At 38.8% G+C, this 15,935-nt stretch overlaps 12 protein-coding genes across 12 annotated transcripts; 7 read left to right on the top strand and 5 right to left on the bottom strand.

The window, feature by feature from the left end:
• Positions 1-1,241, bottom strand: NEHOM01_1716 (uncharacterized protein; the record flags this gene model as incomplete). The annotated part of the gene is made up of 1 exon (XM_051490594.1): positions 1-1,241. A coding segment is annotated over one exon (1,241 nt), but the record flags the coding sequence as incomplete, so codon positions are not given.
• Positions 1,242-2,054: 813 nt separating this feature from the next.
• Positions 2,055-2,645, bottom strand: NEHOM01_1715 (small subunit ribosomal protein S5e; the record flags this gene model as incomplete). Its single annotated transcript, XM_051490593.1, has 1 exon — positions 2,055-2,645. The coding sequence occupies one exon, from the start codon at positions 2,643-2,645 to the stop codon at positions 2,055-2,057; it is 591 nt and encodes a 196-aa protein (XP_051346553.1).
• Positions 2,646-2,662: 17 nt separating this feature from the next.
• NEHOM01_1714 (uncharacterized protein) lies at positions 2,663-3,169 on the top strand (the record flags this gene model as incomplete). The annotated part of the gene is made up of 1 exon (XM_051490592.1): positions 2,663-3,169. The coding sequence occupies one exon, from the start codon at positions 2,663-2,665 to the stop codon at positions 3,167-3,169; it is 507 nt and encodes a 168-aa protein (XP_051346552.1).
• Positions 3,170-3,370: 201 nt separating this feature from the next.
• On the bottom strand, positions 3,371-4,744 carry NEHOM01_1713 (uncharacterized protein; the record flags this gene model as incomplete). The annotated part of the gene is made up of 1 exon (XM_051490591.1): positions 3,371-4,744. One exon carries the CDS (start codon positions 4,742-4,744, stop codon positions 3,371-3,373), a length of 1,374 nt encoding a protein of 457 aa, XP_051346551.1.
• A 767-nt stretch (positions 4,745-5,511) lies between these two features.
• NEHOM01_1712 (T-complex protein 1 subunit zeta) lies at positions 5,512-7,086 on the bottom strand (the record flags this gene model as incomplete). The annotated part of the gene is made up of 1 exon (XM_051490590.1): positions 5,512-7,086. One exon carries the CDS (start codon positions 7,084-7,086, stop codon positions 5,512-5,514), a length of 1,575 nt encoding a protein of 524 aa, XP_051346550.1.
• Positions 7,087-7,984: 898 nt separating this feature from the next.
• Positions 7,985-8,461, top strand: NEHOM01_1711 (uncharacterized protein; the record flags this gene model as incomplete). The annotated part of the gene is made up of 1 exon (XM_051490589.1): positions 7,985-8,461. One exon carries the CDS (start codon positions 7,985-7,987, stop codon positions 8,459-8,461), a length of 477 nt encoding a protein of 158 aa, XP_051346549.1.
• Positions 8,462-9,008: 547 nt separating this feature from the next.
• NEHOM01_1710 (uncharacterized protein) lies at positions 9,009-10,049 on the top strand (the record flags this gene model as incomplete). The annotated part of the gene is made up of 1 exon (XM_051490588.1): positions 9,009-10,049. The coding sequence occupies one exon, from the start codon at positions 9,009-9,011 to the stop codon at positions 10,047-10,049; it is 1,041 nt and encodes a 346-aa protein (XP_051346548.1).
• A 46-nt stretch (positions 10,050-10,095) lies between these two features.
• Positions 10,096-10,725, top strand: NEHOM01_1709 (Ras-related protein Rab-11A; the record flags this gene model as incomplete). Its single annotated transcript, XM_051490587.1, has 1 exon — positions 10,096-10,725. One exon carries the CDS (start codon positions 10,096-10,098, stop codon positions 10,723-10,725), a length of 630 nt encoding a protein of 209 aa, XP_051346547.1.
• A 5-nt stretch (positions 10,726-10,730) lies between these two features.
• NEHOM01_1708 (uncharacterized protein) lies at positions 10,731-11,240 on the top strand (the record flags this gene model as incomplete). Its single annotated transcript, XM_051490586.1, has 1 exon — positions 10,731-11,240. The coding sequence occupies one exon, from the start codon at positions 10,731-10,733 to the stop codon at positions 11,238-11,240; it is 510 nt and encodes a 169-aa protein (XP_051346546.1).
• A 571-nt stretch (positions 11,241-11,811) lies between these two features.
• NEHOM01_1707 (uncharacterized protein) lies at positions 11,812-12,777 on the bottom strand (the record flags this gene model as incomplete). The annotated part of the gene is made up of 1 exon (XM_051490585.1): positions 11,812-12,777. The coding sequence occupies one exon, from the start codon at positions 12,775-12,777 to the stop codon at positions 11,812-11,814; it is 966 nt and encodes a 321-aa protein (XP_051346545.1).
• Positions 12,778-12,947: 170 nt separating this feature from the next.
• Positions 12,948-13,304, top strand: NEHOM01_1706 (uncharacterized protein; the record flags this gene model as incomplete). The annotated part of the gene is made up of 1 exon (XM_051490584.1): positions 12,948-13,304. One exon carries the CDS (start codon positions 12,948-12,950, stop codon positions 13,302-13,304), a length of 357 nt encoding a protein of 118 aa, XP_051346544.1.
• Positions 13,305-13,635: 331 nt separating this feature from the next.
• Positions 13,636-15,096, top strand: NEHOM01_1705 (uncharacterized protein; the record flags this gene model as incomplete). The annotated part of the gene is made up of 1 exon (XM_051490583.1): positions 13,636-15,096. One exon carries the CDS (start codon positions 13,636-13,638, stop codon positions 15,094-15,096), a length of 1,461 nt encoding a protein of 486 aa, XP_051346543.1.
• Between the last annotated feature and the right edge of the window lie 839 nt (positions 15,097-15,935).

Genomic DNA, 15,935 nt, shown 5'->3' with positions numbered 1-15,935 from the left:
TCATACGTTCTGATATTATTAACTTCGTTGGCATCAAACAATTTACAAACAGGGGCAGAACCATTGCATGATGTGCTTTTTTGCAACTTCTTAAGAAGCCTTCCTTGCTCATCGGTTAAATCAATTGTACAACCTTCTCCATCTAACCCAAGATTAAGATGATCGGGATCACAAGCTGCTAGATCGTATTGAATGTCATTTGATTCCTTACTGCAAATTGTAAGATAACTTACTTGGGAGTTATTTAATTGGTCCATTATGCTGAATAGTTGTGATCTTATGGACTTAAGATAAGTTACTTTTAGGGCCCTCTTTTCTTTATGTCTCTTCTGTTGGGATATCGTTTCGAAGATCGCCCAATCGGATTCGCTAATATTACTTACGGACTGATCATCTCTCTTTAATTTGTTTAGTTTTGGGCGTATAGCGTCTATAACTGCTTCTACTCTATCTACGATTTCCCGCCTATCTTTAGATGCTCTGTTTCTTACATTCTCTTCCGATTTTTGGAGTAGTTCGAGTATTGTTGTAAGACCGTCCTTTTTCAGTAATTGAGTTAGTTCTTCTTCTTCTTTCTCGGCTTCGTTGTATCGCTCGTATAATGCATTGGAATCGTAGCCTTTGGCTAGTCTGATTACTTCGATTTCAATCTTGGCTATTTTTTCCTCTATCTCTGTTGCTGTTCGCTTGAGTTTAGTTGATTGCAGTTGTGTTTCTAGAGTCGTATGATCAAGCTTAATCGTGCTCAGTTGTAACACCCGAGTTACTACATTCGATATTTCATTAAGTTTATCGCTATGCACACACTTACCATCAAGACAGCCATTTATGTAGCCTAATAGTTTCTGGGCTATTATCGCGGCACTTTTCTGTATTAGCACTTCTCTAACCACTAGAGATGGCGAGTGATCTATTATACGTTCATACTCCTTCATAAGTGGGCCGAAATAGTCGTTGTTGGTTCGGGTTAAGTTCTGGTCCATATGTCCTTTTGATTCTACCACTTTAGCAATGCATTGGCCTATGTTGTGATTCTTGATTACGAATATTCGGTCTTCATGGGATATATGCAAGTTAAGGAAATGCATGGTCATCTTTACTATTCTATTGATTTGCTGTAGCGCGTGTTCGCCTATATGCGCACAAACTTCTTCAGAATCACTACTTGTACTACACCAAACCAAACACAAACCAACCAACAAGTAAATCACTCGATAAACATCTAATACTAACGCATTCATACTTCGATTCATTTTACAACCTTACAACTCGGCATCTTTATTTATAAGCCACAACTGATCAATATCAGTTTAGTTAGGTTTAGTTAGGTTAATATTAAGTTGAGTTAGTTTAGTGCTGTCAAAAGACCACTATCCAATACCAATTCGATCAATCTGATCATTACTCACTACTCACTACTTGAGTTAGTTTGGGTTGGTAAGTGGCTACACGCCGTTTTCAACCAATACTAACTCAATACCAACCAATACTAACCCAACTAAGACATAATCAAACTGGACATTCTTCAGATTTATTGAATAAAGTATCAACATTGGGTATGGCGTGTTATAGCATCAAATTGGGTTGGTATCTTCTTAAACCAAATAGATCATGTAGTTATAGTTTGGAGTTGTCCTCTACCAATCTCTAACCCAATCTAACTCAACCCAACCCACTACTAACTTGTGTGTATCTCCTGTGAAACATACTGTAATGCAATACACAACTTATACACTAACCCAATAGAATGGTGGTAGATACTCTGAACACCACAATTAGATTAGATTAGACTAGATTGATTTGTATAACAACATTACATTTACTTAATCTAACCCAACTCAATACCAACCTTATCTTAACTAACTCAATTTATTATGGGCATCTAACAATCCCAATGCAATAAGTAATAAAATGACGTCACCAAAGAAGATGACGTCATAATTCAAATTTTAGCACTAATACCAAACCAACACAACTCAATCTAATCAAATACCAAACCCAACTCAACTCAACTCAACCCAAACTAAAACTCAACTCAATACTAACCCGTTTATTTATCGACTGGATTTAGCCACCCGCTCGATTTCATCTCGTTTCTTAACTGCAAATGAGTTAGGATTCTCACGAGCAGCCGCAATAAGCTCCTCAGCAATCGTCTCTGGCAAAGTCTTAGCACCTTTAAAAGCAGCCCGACGCATACCAGTAGTCAAAGTAGAAATACTTAAGTTAAGACGACGTAAAGGTGAAACATCAACTGAAGATCTTTTAGCAGAACCACCCTTACCTATTCTAGCCGTATGTTCACGAGGTCCTCCATTAATGCAAGCATCAACTAAGATCTGTAAAGGATTCTTCTTAGTTAATCTTTCTATGATAATAAAGGCGTCTTTGATAGCTTTAAGAACCAGAAGAGATTTACCAGTATTACGACCATGACGCATTAAACCATGAGCTAATCTCATAGTGATAGGCATTCCTGCTTTTGAAAAGGCCTTTTGACTGCAATTAGAGCCCGTATGTGGGACAGAAACACGAGTCTGAACATTTATATAAGGCTTAAGAGATAAATCATTAACTATTATGTCGTCATAAGAAAAACGACCGAAAAGCTTGATTGAATTATCTTGGGACTGAACTTGTTCCATACAGGGGCCTAAAAAAAATGCAGAGAATATGGATAGTTAAAGATGTAAAAGATGTAATGGTAGTTAAAGATGGGGTTTTAGTTGTATTGGTGGGAGTGAGTGGGTATGGGATGGTGGTTGATGGAAATTTAGAGGGATTGAAAATTGGAGTGGAGTTGCGTAATCTAAAGGAAATAAGAGATGTTTTGGAAATAGTAGATAATAGTAGTAGTGGTGGTGGTAGTGGTGATAGTAGTGGTTTGAGTGGTGGTGAAGAAGAAGAAGAGGTATGGCGGGGTTTAGAGCGGTGGTTAAGTAGGGAGGATATTGCTTTGGTGAAGGAGAGGTTGAGTGGTGTTAGTAGTGGTGTTAGTAGTGGTGTTAGTAGTGGTGAGGATAAGGATAGTGAGGATGGTGAGGATAAGGAGAGTGTGGATAGTGTGGATGAGAAAGTTAAACGGTTTAAGTTGGCTGAGAATGAGGGCGTGGTAGGTGGAGAGGATAGAGAGTGGGAGATTATTAAGCAGTGTATTTTGAAAAAGTAGATAGTGTTAGTGTGGTGTTGAGTTGAGTTATGTTGAGTTAGTAGTGAGGTACATCTTCTAAGTTAAATGGAATATAGTATAATAAACTAATATAAACTAATCAAGTACTAAATCAAGTACTAAACCAAGTTAACGGTTAGATTGCGGCAGTTCGATTTATTGCTTATGTTGAGGTGGGTTGAGGTTTGTAGAGTAAACAAGCTATCTGGGTGACAGTCCGAATAGATGGGGGAGGTGGGTCCAGAAGAGATTGGCTATATGTTTGGGGGTGGTAGGAGAATTGGATGCGTGGTTGGATTTGGGAATGGCTGTAGATGGTGGCTTAGTGGTTAGATATTCTACACACTCATGAATACTAGAGGCGGTTCTGGTATTTGATAAGTAGGGACTAAGCACGGTTTTGAGCTTTTTTGTCTTATCTTTTACACTCTCAAACCATTTTGCTGCTTTCTTCATATCATCGATTAGTTGCTTGCCATTTTCAAGTACAATGTTCTTCTCGGGAGCAATGTGTATAATTATAAAGGCGTCGTTCAATCGATCTATATAATCAGGTTGCACAAAAGCCGATTCATACCTCCATTGTAATTTATAGCCATACGATAGTTTTTCTCGCGCCTCCTGAGCAGCTTCATCTGCTGGCATGTTCTTTATCATATCAGCAATGTTTAGTTTCAACATGTCGTCTATGTACTTCTGGTCGTCATTGCTGATTGTGATATTAGGATAAACACTTAGAGATGGATTAGAAAGGTTTGAAAAGATAGAGAGTGCCAGCTGCACCCGTAATATATCGTACAAGAAGTGTCTAAGTTGTTTCTGGGCGCAAGTATTTGGGTTGGTTTGGGTTGGGTTTTCGATAAGCACCTTCCAAGTTTCAATCGCCTGTTTGATATGATCTGTGGTCAACCTGTCGAACGGGACAAAGATGCGGAAAATATGGAAAGGATTATAATTCATCATAAGATTGTTGATTGCAGCTTGCTTCGTCCAATCACCAGCCCACGTCAATGAGTCAATTATAGAGAGACTAATCTCTCCTGGAGCAATCCTTGTTAGCTTTTCAAACTCAACAATATAGCCTTGACTTAGAGCATATCCCCTTTCAAAGTCAGATATGACTTTATCTATTGCATACAATAGAGAGTCTTTCTCAAGATCATTAGGACAAATATTAGCATCTAGATTATGAATTAGGTGGCAGTTGTTTATCATTGTAATAATACGGTTTGTGTCAGAATCACCTAACAACCCAAATTTTAACAATTGCCTCCACTTCCATACATAATAATCTGGTGCTTCATAACTATCAAGTACATACCCCTCCTTAAATTTCATCTTGGAACACTTTGGATTAGAATCATATTCAATTGCCCGAACACCTATCCACTGATAATCCTCAGTTTTTATGCAATGGTCTTTCCAGTTTATCTCAGTCTTATTGCTTGCATCAGTCATAATGTCAGTCCCAACCATCTTCATTTGACCACCTGCCTTATTATCTGCACCCGTCATTTGATCACTAGTCATATCACTACTCCAACCCAGCAACCATGCCAGATTAACTCCTAACATTCCAAAAGAGAACTTCATTTATGTTTATCTCTCCTCAAAGCTTACATTTATACTTTCTCCAACCATGATCTACGATCATCATACTAACCCAATATCATTCCAATTTAATACATTTCAATCGTATATTGGCTTAGTATTGGGTTGGTACTCCTTTGCTAAGCATCAAGTTGTTGTTGAGTAAGTTTAACCAAGAATGTTTTTGGCATATAGTGTCTTTGAGTCTTCTACACTCTTTGTTTCAACTGACTATTCACATGAGCTATTATAACACATCAGATTGTTTCCTAGTGAAGAAACACAATCCATCACATAGTACCCAATACTAAACCCATCTTAACTAATGCAAACTCTATTAAAGACATTTCTCAATACGACATACTAATCAGTTCCATTTATTGAAGGTAGAAGATAATATGACGTCATACTTAAATTTTAATAATACCAGTTACTACTGAGTTAGTTTGAGTTAGTATTTGATATGATTTGAATTCTCTACTAACCCAATGCCAACACAATACTAACCTAATTTGTTTCTCGTTGAGTATATTTGGATGCGAGGTCTTTATCCTCCCCTGGGGCACAACAATAACCCAATCGGACAATGAATAAACGACTTGGTGTGAAGAAGGAGTGGTGGCTGGGTAACAGCACTACAATCACAATACTAACATGACCCAACCACAGTACTAACACAACCCAACCCAATACAATACTAACCCAACCCAAACCAAACACAATACTAACCCAATCTCAAGAGAGTTTTTGATTTATTTCACCTCCTTACCACCCTTAATGATCTCATCAACCATAAGAACCTTAGTAGCAGCCATTAGTGCCGCCTGAATAAGATTAGCCGTTGCCGAATAGTTATCAAGTAATGAGCTTTCCAGTGCATCAACAATTTCTCCATTACTAGTTGAAATAGTAGGATGGGCATGCTGACTACTAGATATCTGGGCTTGAGTTTGTAAAGCATTGTACCCCAGATTCTTAGTAAGCGTCTTCGGCAGTGTAAGTAAAGCCTCTTGCCAAATACTAGTTGCTATTTGGTCGTCAAGACTTGCATCGTGCTTAAGTTGCCCAGCTAGTTTAGAAAAGATAGAAGCACCACCTGGTAAACTTCCTTGATCCGCAATACCTTTAGCCACTGCTTGCAAAGAAGATTTAACTGCTGCTTCAAGATACTCCATTTGGTAGGGCGAAATACCTTGGATAAGCAAAGTACAAGTATTACTAAATGGCGTCTTTTCAATAAAAGTGTACTTATCTTCACCAATAGTGATTTCTCGCACAGATCCAGCAAATCCAAAAGCATCTTTAGTCAAATCAGCCAAAGAATTAACCGGTTTACATCCAGTCAGTCTCTGCAGTCTTTCCATATTACGCTTCTTAGCCCGACGCAAAGCCAGTACATTATACTTGGCAAAGACTTCCAGGGCATACTGATCAATACCTTTTTGCGTAATCAACATAAATTGTGGATTTTGAGATTGATTTTCCATAGCTAAAGATTGCATTGTTTCAATGACCTTTTGAATACGCAACATCAGTCCCTTTCTTTCTTCAACTTCCATCGCCATCTTTTCCCTGGTGTTCTTGTAGTAAAATTGTGACTTGATTTCAGTGGTTTCGTATTCAAAGGAAAGGTTAGTGCAAAGAATAAAGACATTTTGAAGTTTCTTAGGCATCATAGGATGTCGGCCTCCATGATCAAGTACTAATCCCTTAATTAGTCTTAAGGGTTCAATTGAATCAATATTAACCATTTTCATAACCTCTAACATCTTTAAGTCAACGGAATTATCTTGATTAGTAACTGTTTTTACGGCTGATATCAAGATTTCAGCAAAGCTTTGGGCTTGAGTAGCTGAAAACTTAGATCTTAAAGTTGTTAGTAAAAGTTGAGATAAGGTCTCTTGATTTTCAGTAATGGGGATCTTCATTTGGGCTAAACTGCTCAGAATTTCTGCTTCTTTCTTAATAAGACCCGCAATAATAGTTTGGGGATGAATGCCTTCATAAACGTACTCTAAAGACTTAGTAAGCATAGCTGAAGCTAAAATAACAGTTGAAGTTACACCATCACCAAAATCAGAACCTTGTTGAGTCACAATATTCGATAAGAGAACAGCACCGGGTTGAGCAAGTTGAATGTTTTTCAATAAAGTTAAGCCATCTTTAACCAATCTAATCTCTCCAGCTGGTGTGATTAGTAACTTAACGGCCCCATTTGGTCCAAATCCATTCTTGATTGTTGCGGCTAATTGGGATATTGCTTCCGTATTAAGGGCTAAGGCCTGACCAGATGACGTAATCTGTGTTTCTTTACCCAAAAAGGACATTTGAAAAGAAAAAACAGAATAGCATATATTCAGTTCTAAATATGAAAGGGTTTAGTTTAGTTTAGTTTAGTTTAGTTTAGTTTAGTTTGAATTGGATTGAAGTGGGATGGGATGGTTTAGTTTGGATTGGGTTAGTATTGGGGTGGGATGGTTTAGTTTGGATTAAGTTGGATTGGGTTAGTATTGGGGTGGGATGGTTTAGATTGTATTGGGTTGAATTAAGTTTAGTTGGATTGGGATGGTTTAGATTGGATTGAATTGGGATGGATTAAGTTGAATGGGGTTGGATTGAGTTAGTTTAGTTTGAATTGGATTGGGATGGTTTGAATTGTATTGGATTGAATCGAGTTTGGATTAAGTTTAGATTGGGTTAGTTTGGATTAAGTTGAGACCAACTCTATACCACCTTAATATCACCTTAACACCACCTTAATGCTAACTCAACTTGGGTTAGGCCATATTAGTTGAGATCGTAGTCGCAATGGTAGTAGTATTAAGTTGGGTGTGGGCTAAGTGGTTATTAGGATGGTTGTATTTTACATCTTAAGTTGAATTGGCTTCCTATCAAAACATACATCATAATAACAAAATATAACAAAACAACACCCAATCATAATTTAATCATAACACAACACAAGCCAACGTAACACAACCCAATCAACAGTTGGATTTGCTTAATTCTAACCCAATCCAAGCTCTAACTCAACACCAACCCAATAACGTACTGGTGATAACTTAAAACACTTGCAACACACTAGCCAATACATGGCCGTCGAAGGACCTTTTAGGAATTGGGGATTCTGTTGGTTTATTATCAAGAAACCTCTGTTTGGATCGTATGTGTCCAATTGGTTAACCCAGATATAAATACCTGTATAGCACCTGAGATAATAGACAGATGGAAGCTAGACACCGAAAAGCAATCATCGTGGAAACTGAGAAAAGGGTGGTAGAGGAGAAGGACCAGACAGAGGAAAGCAGTCCACAGGACTCAGAGTCGAGTTGGGTCAACACACAAGAATCTATTTTAGGGGACAAACCGTACATTTTGCCCAACGGCGAGGTCTATAAAAAGCGAGTGCGCACAGTGATGACGCCCACCCAAAGTGAGTCACTTAAGAAGTACTTTAAGATAAACCCGTTTCCTTCGGCTGATATCCGGGGAGCTATTTCTGCCTCTTTGGGCATGAAGCCTCGGACTGTCCAAATATGGTTTCAGAACCAACGACAGAAGATGAAGCATCTAATGCAAGAGGAAGAAAAGATCAAAATTCAACGCAAAGAACCGATCTACCAAGGGGACAAGGATGAAGAAACTCTATGGGTTTTAGCACACGTATCCTGCGCAGTTTTTGGCACAGCCGATGCTATCTAACTCGGTCAAATACTAACTCAAAGAAAGAGCCCATGCTGCTAGGCCGGCTTATTGTTTCGTTTAGACCAAGTGCAATAAACAGATCGAGTTTAATTGAGTTCGTATTGAGTTAGTATTGGGTTGGTTGGGTTGGTGTGGTATTGTGTTGGTGTTGTGGTGGTATTGGGTTCGTAACTCTTTATTAAAGCATAGCTTACATGTCAAACACAATAATAGCTGACGCAATACTAACACAATACCAATCCAATACTAAGTCAACACCAACTCAAATTAACACTCACATAATACTACCATAATGCTACCACAACACCCACATAACATTAAAACAGCACTAACATAACATTAAAACAGCACTAACACAATCTTAACACAATCCTAACATAATACTATCATAACACTACCACAATCCTATCATAATCCTAACATAATACTAACTCAAATTAACATAATAGGATTTATTAAACCTGATAACTACTAAGGCATTGCAGAGTTATGTTTTGGTTATTCAAATATCTTTAGATATGTCTAGATTAAAAGGTGTTTACATATGTCTGCAATTATTAAAAAACCAAAACAAGAAACAATGACCAGATTTATCTCTTACTTTGCGTTATTTTGGATTAGTATCGGATTAGTGCATGGAGAACTTGTTGAACAGGGGGTTCAGAGGATCTGTTTGGTCTATAGTACGCTGCGGCAAGGCGAGACAAACAAGACCGTTTCAAAACCAATCAATGTTTATATTCGACAGGAGTATCTAAAGATAATCGATAATGACACATCGCGGGTTCGCTTAGTCTTCACAGGAGTGCGATCGGTGGAAGAATATCTTATGGGTGTAGCTAAAGATGAAGAGTGGTGCTTGCCTGGGCCGGGCATATCACAAGAGACCAAGGAGTCTTGGCCAGATTCAGATGAGGATCCAGTAGTCTTTGGCACAATCCCCCGGGTTATCAAAGACCTTAAAAAGACCTTGTGGAATAGATTAGGAGGGCGAGGTTTGCTCATTATCACTAGTTTCTTAAGCAATCGAGATATTGCGTTTTTGAACTGGATCGGCTTGCCCTGCTGTGTAATTCCAATGTACGAGTCTCCAGCCAAGGCCAGTGTTCTACTGGGACTAAGCGGACTTAGTTTTGGGATTATTGTACTGGAAAACCTCAGTGGCCGCGAGAGTTTAGAAGATCTTGGCTCACGGGCCCAAACACTACAGAGTGCCGAGCTGCACATTATAACGCCAATCCGATTTCAAAGAGAAGTGGCTTACTTTGTAGCTTTAGTCTTAGTACTGGGCTTTTTAGGGATCATGCTTATATGTATATACTATCACTACGCTAGAGCACTGGCCCCAGCCAAACGAACCCCAAGCATTGATTTGGAGGCTCTTAATGCCTTGCCTTTACATTTCTATCGCGCCCCAGCCGATGGCGAGGCTCTTATTTGTATGATTTGCATGGAGACATTTGAGAAAGACAACCTATGCCGCACTCTTCCCTGCCAGCACCAGTTCCATCCGTACTGCATTGACCCCTGGCTCATTAACCAGTATGCCCGCTGCCCGTATTGTCAGAAATCAGTCGTATCCTAAAACAATGTTTGGCCAGAAACATATCTTGGCAACACTATTTACCTCCATGCACCGCGAAGAACAAGAGTATGAGTATCTCTACAAAATTGTACTAATTGGAGACAGTGGTGTTGGCAAAACCAATCTCTTAGAACGTTTAGCCCATAATCGCTTCAACAGCGGGACCAAGTCCACTATTGGGGTTGAATTTGACACTAAGTGTTTTGTTGTGGACGGCAAGCGCATTAAAGCCCAAATCTGGGACACTGCCGGCCAAGAAAGATACAGAGCTATTACATCAGCTTACTACCGAGGCGCCGCCGGTGCCATTATCGTCTATGATATCACGCGCAAAGACACCTTCAAAAACGCCACCACCCAATGGATCAAGCAACTCAAAGACAATGCCGAAAGCAGCATTACTATTTCTCTAGTTGGCAACAAAACCGATCTAGTTGGCAAACGCGAAGTATCTCTCCAAGAGGCCCGAGAAGCCGCCCAGGTAGGATCTTTCCAAATCACCGAAACTTCAGCCCTTTCCGACACCAATGTCAAGGAAGCTTTCCAAAGTCTAGTCGAGCAAATCTACCACCAAAAAGCAACCGAAACTTCAGCCAATCGCAACAATATTTCATCTAAGCCCCTCCTAAACCTAGATGATGATATTTCCGTTAAAACCAACTTTTGGTGTTGTTAAATTTTATGCCTTTCCCATCGTCCTCGCCTTCACTTTCATCTTCTTCCACCCCAGTTTCACCCACCCCAACCACTCCCCCCACTCCATCTACCTCACCAGATCTAACTCCATCACAGCCAATCCAACCCAGCCTAACTCCATCTCAACTCAGTGAAATTCAAGACATACTTACTTTCTTAGCCAAGCACAACTCAACCCATTTCCACTCCACTATCACCCAGATTCACAAAGACCCATCCGTGCAAAAGCCCCAACGAAGGCATTCCGACCAATTCCGCCGCGGCCCCAAAACCCGACTTACTTTAGAGTTAGACCGCCACCGTCGCGCCCGACTAGCAGCCAAATTCCTCCAAACCACCGAGCAAACTCAAATTCAAACCAACTATTGGACTTCCATCCTCCAACAAGCTTTCTCCGATCTCGCCGAGCAAGCCAATCTCACTCCCGCCGAGGCCTACACCCATCTCCACCTCGACCTCACAGGCATTCCCCGACAAGACCTCAATGCCGAATAAATAGACAACGTATTGGGTTAGTATTTTCAATGACATTAAGTTAGTTAGTATCTAGTTGGTAGTTTGGTTGGTATCTAGTTGGTCGTTTAGTTAGTATCTAAGTTTGTACTAAGTTGGTACTAAGTTTATCTTAAATACACAGCAATTATAACCTTATATACCAACCCAACATAACACAACACAACACAACGGAACACAACCCAAATACTAACACAACCCATTTATTCATTTCTAACTACCAGCACCACTTAACCCAATACTAATCACAACTATTCAAACTCACTCTTCAAAATTAAAGCCATTCCCACCAACCAATAAATCACTTAGATTGAGTTAGTATTTAGTTAAGTTAAGATTAGATTGAGTTGAGTTGAGTTAAGGTTGAGTTAAGATTGAGTTAAGATTGAGTTCAAACATAATCAAGGCAAGATAATCTAAATACTACTATATTATAACTTACTTTATTATTCAACTTAATCTAATCTAATCTCAACTCAACTCAACCCAACCCAACTCAACCCAATCTTAACCCAACTCAACTCAATCTAATCTTATCTTAATTTATCTTAATTTAATTGTTACTATTAGAAGCTACAGTAGATTTACTTCCAGGCCACATAGATTCCGGCACAAACAAAGTATAGTTACTCTCTAAATAATCATTCAAAGCCTTCAAGTACTCACCTGCATGTTCAAAATGTTCAGCCTCACCAACTATCTTCCCTTGTAATTGCGGTAAAACCAACAACATACGCAACAAATGCGTCAACCCATAATATTTCAAAATCTTATCACTATCTGGATACAATTCTTTCTCATAAACCATTCGTTCCTCCCGATAAAGAATCAACGTATGAACAGCAAACAAAAACAATTCCATTAGTCCTTTAACTCCCTCCTTAACCTCCTCTACCCCCTGAGGCCGCAACTCCATCAAAGCCACTTCAAACAACCCCAAAATCTTCCCCACCGAATTACCACTCGCATACACTGCCCGCACCACCACCTCATCCTCTCCCATCCCATTACTACTTAAGTTATCTCTTGGGTTATCTCTACTGGGGTTATCTTTTAAGTTATCGTTGTTTTCACAACTTTCCCTCTTATTACTCATATTACTACTACTATTACTACTACTACTACTATTACTATCCAAACTCATACACATACCAACACCATCTAAATACATATTACTATCTCTATTTAAACCAAGGCAATTAAAAACTATCTTATTCTTATCTAAAACACTTCTTTCTTTAAGCAGTAAATCTCTAAAGACACTAAACAAACACAAACGCGGCCATCCTAATCCTATCTTAACCCTCTCTTCCTCTACTTCACCCAAAGCACTCTCAGGCACCCATTTCAAAGCCCCACTAAACATCTTAACCCGATAAATAGCCGAAACCTTCATACTACCACGCACTTTCTCCTTCCTCTCTACAATCACACCCCTTTCAGACACTCCATCCATCGTAACTACCACTACTTTACCCTCACCCCAAATCAATCTTAAGACTAACTCACTATTAGACATGCAAATTTTTCGAAGTACTATCAACTTATAAATTACCCAAAAAGGACATAAAAACAAACGAATAAATAAGATAACATTTTAATAATCAGGAGAATTCGTTATCTAATTGTTAATTGGTGATAAGCCAGGGAGATACTCTTTAAAGAGTAAATTTTTTATTTTAACAACGAATGCACGTACAACAGACTTATAAAGAAAACCGCAATGAAGTTCTAACTTCAAAAGAGATAACAAAATTCACATCTAAAACATTATCATTAAAAGGTCAAAACTTAACCGATCAGTGGTGGAGTACTTTAGGACTGTTAGATAGTGTTGAAATTCTCATTCTTGATGAGAATCTCTTCAGTACAATTCCCAAAAATATATTACAGACCTCCTTCCCCCAGCTTAAAGTCCTTAGTATGCGTAGGAATCGACTAGTTATGCTTAATGTTTTAGCCTTAGACCATCCCGTCTTAGAGATAGTAGATCTTAGCGATAACAAAGATTTAAGAGATTTAGNGTGGGGGGTTAATAGGAGTTAGTATTAGTAGAGATAACTCAAGTAGAGATAAGGATAGTGATAGTGTTAGTAGTGATGGGGTAAGTAGAGATGGGGTAAGTAGAGATAAGATTGGTGTTGTTATTAGTGGTGGAGATAGTGATAGTGTTGTAGGAGATAGTAGTGATAAGGAAGATAGTCTGGGTAGTGGTGGTGAAGATAGTGTTGTTAGTGGTAGTAGTGATAAGGAAGATAGTGTTGTTGGAGATAGTAGTGGAGATATTGGAGATAGTAAAAATTTAAGTGATAAAAATCAAAATTTTGATAAAAAAGATAGTGATAAAAATCAAAATTTTGATAAGAAAGAAAGTAGTATGGGTGGAAGTAGTAGTAAATTACTTGTTCTGAATTTACTTGGGACAAGTATTGGCTGGATAGATCCTTCTTTTTTTACTCAGTTGAATGGTTTGAATAGATTGTTACTTGATGGTGGAGCACTTTGTGGTGGTTGTGGCTACGGATTCTTAGGCAGTTTACTTGGGTTAGAGTACTTGAAGATAGAAGATGTTCGTACTAGTGCTTGTGGCCGGTGTAAGACGGAAAAAAGTACTGGTGGATTTTCAACGGCGGTTAAGAATTCGGTTTATAATATGACTTGTAAGATGGATAGTTTAGTAGAGTTAGATTTATCAGGACGAGCGATGAATATTGATTATTTTGTGTTTTTAACGCCATTACCTAATTTGGTAAGTTTACGGATGCAAGGCCGATTAGTAAGAGATATGAGTTTAAGGGACTGGCCGGGTATTCTTAAGACTTTAAAACACTTGACTTTAGGAGTGATTGATGATGCGGCGGAAGCGAGTGCGCAGAAGTTGTACAATGAATCTACTTTTTATGCGGAACGGATCTTAGAAGCGACTAATTTAGAGACCCTTTCTTTTGATAGTATTACTAAACGCCGGATTAAGTTCTCCTTAGGAACTAAAAAGGTTGTTTTTCCTTATCTACGTCATTTAACAATCAGAAATTGTGATTTGCGGCCATTGACCTTTTTTAACAAGGAAAACGCCCCAGTCTTAAGTAGTTTAGAGATAGTGAGTATTTCCTTTACGGAAGGGTACTTCTATACGATTAAGAAGCGGTTAGGGAATAGATTGCAAAGTTTAAGGATTGGAATTGAAAAGATGGATGCTCCCCAGGCTATCTATGATTTATTTACGTTTATTAGAAGTCATAAGGACTTAACAACTTTACATTTACATGTTTGTGAGACCATTACGGAATCACAGAGTTTTTACAAGTACTTTAGTGATCGGCCGGCTTTGACTGAGTTGTACGTGATGGGTAGTATGAATACACACCGGATGAAACGGTTTTTGTACCAATTAGGACATTGTACGACCATTAGTACGTTATTATTAGATATTGAAGAACCGGCTACGGTGATGTCATACTTTTATCCGTTGTACAGTTTGACTTTCTTCTCTTTGAAAGCTTCCTTTGCCGGACATCCACGGGCGCCTTTACCTATTCATCGGTCGGACTTGGAAAAGCTGGCGAGTATGAAGGGATTGGAAGTCTTGGATTTGGCGGGATGTGGCCTACCAGAACTACCTCCTAGTATTCTGCCTAGTTTAACACAGTTAAATCAGCTTTATCTGAACAATAACAATCTTTTGGCCCTTCCTGAGGCAGCGATAGCAACTATCAAGTCTCGGAAAGATGTGCCGATGTACATAGACCTAACAGGGAATCCTCTGAACAGAGAAGTACTGTTGGATGTACTGATCAATGGTTGCTGGCTGGGACAGGCCGGATACATTCTGATTTAGAGTGCCGGCGCATAGACTGGCAAACAGAGCAGGGCACTTGCCTGCTACCAAGCAATAAACGTTTGGATTGAGTTAGTATTAAGTTGTGTTTTGATTAGATTGGGTTGAGTTGAGTTTGGATTGAGTTGGTTTTAGATTAGATTGTGTTAGTATTGAGTTTGGTTTGAGTTGGTTTTGGGTTTGATTAGATTGAGTTGAGTTTAGGTTGGGTTGGGTTGGGTTGGGTTTAGATTAGATTAGATTAGATTGAGTTGAGTTTGGATTGTGCTTGATTGTGCTTAGTTGAGTTTGGATTGTGTTTAGGTTGAGTTGGCTTTTGATTAGAGTAGATTAGATTGAGTTGGCAAGTACACATAACCCAACTCAACTCAATACAATGCTAATACTAATTCAATTTATTTATAGATGAGGGCTTACCTTATAGGGTAATTTCTATTTAGGGTAATTTACCTTATTGGGTTGGGTTGGGGTGGTGGTGTTGACATGAAAGTTATTTATATGGGTTGGTCTTGGTTTAGATTAGATCATAATGTCTAAATCAGAAGGAATTAAATCAATAAACAGATTGTGTTAGTATTGGGTTAATAAGTGGCTTTGTTTATTTGTGGATTATTTACAGATTGCTTTTCTGAATAATTTCCTTATTGGGTAATTTTATGTTTGCATTAAGTTGAGTTAGTGTAGGGTGGTGTGGGATGGGGTGGGGTGGTGTGGGGTGGTGTTGGATTGGGTGAGGTATGTGGCTGTCTAATCAAATCATTAAGAAATTGAGCCCAATTGGGTTAGTATAATAAAATTGCTTTTTTTTTGCCAGTAAAATATTACGTCAATTGGCTTGA

This window comes from Nematocida homosporus (assembly GCF_024244095.1).
Source record: "Nematocida homosporus strain JUm1504 chromosome Unknown 4506, whole genome shotgun sequence".
NCBI lineage: Eukaryota > Fungi > Microsporidia > Nematocida > Nematocida homosporus.
The sequence above is the reverse complement of the archived record's forward strand: the minus strand, read 5'-3'. Positions and strand labels throughout refer to the sequence as shown.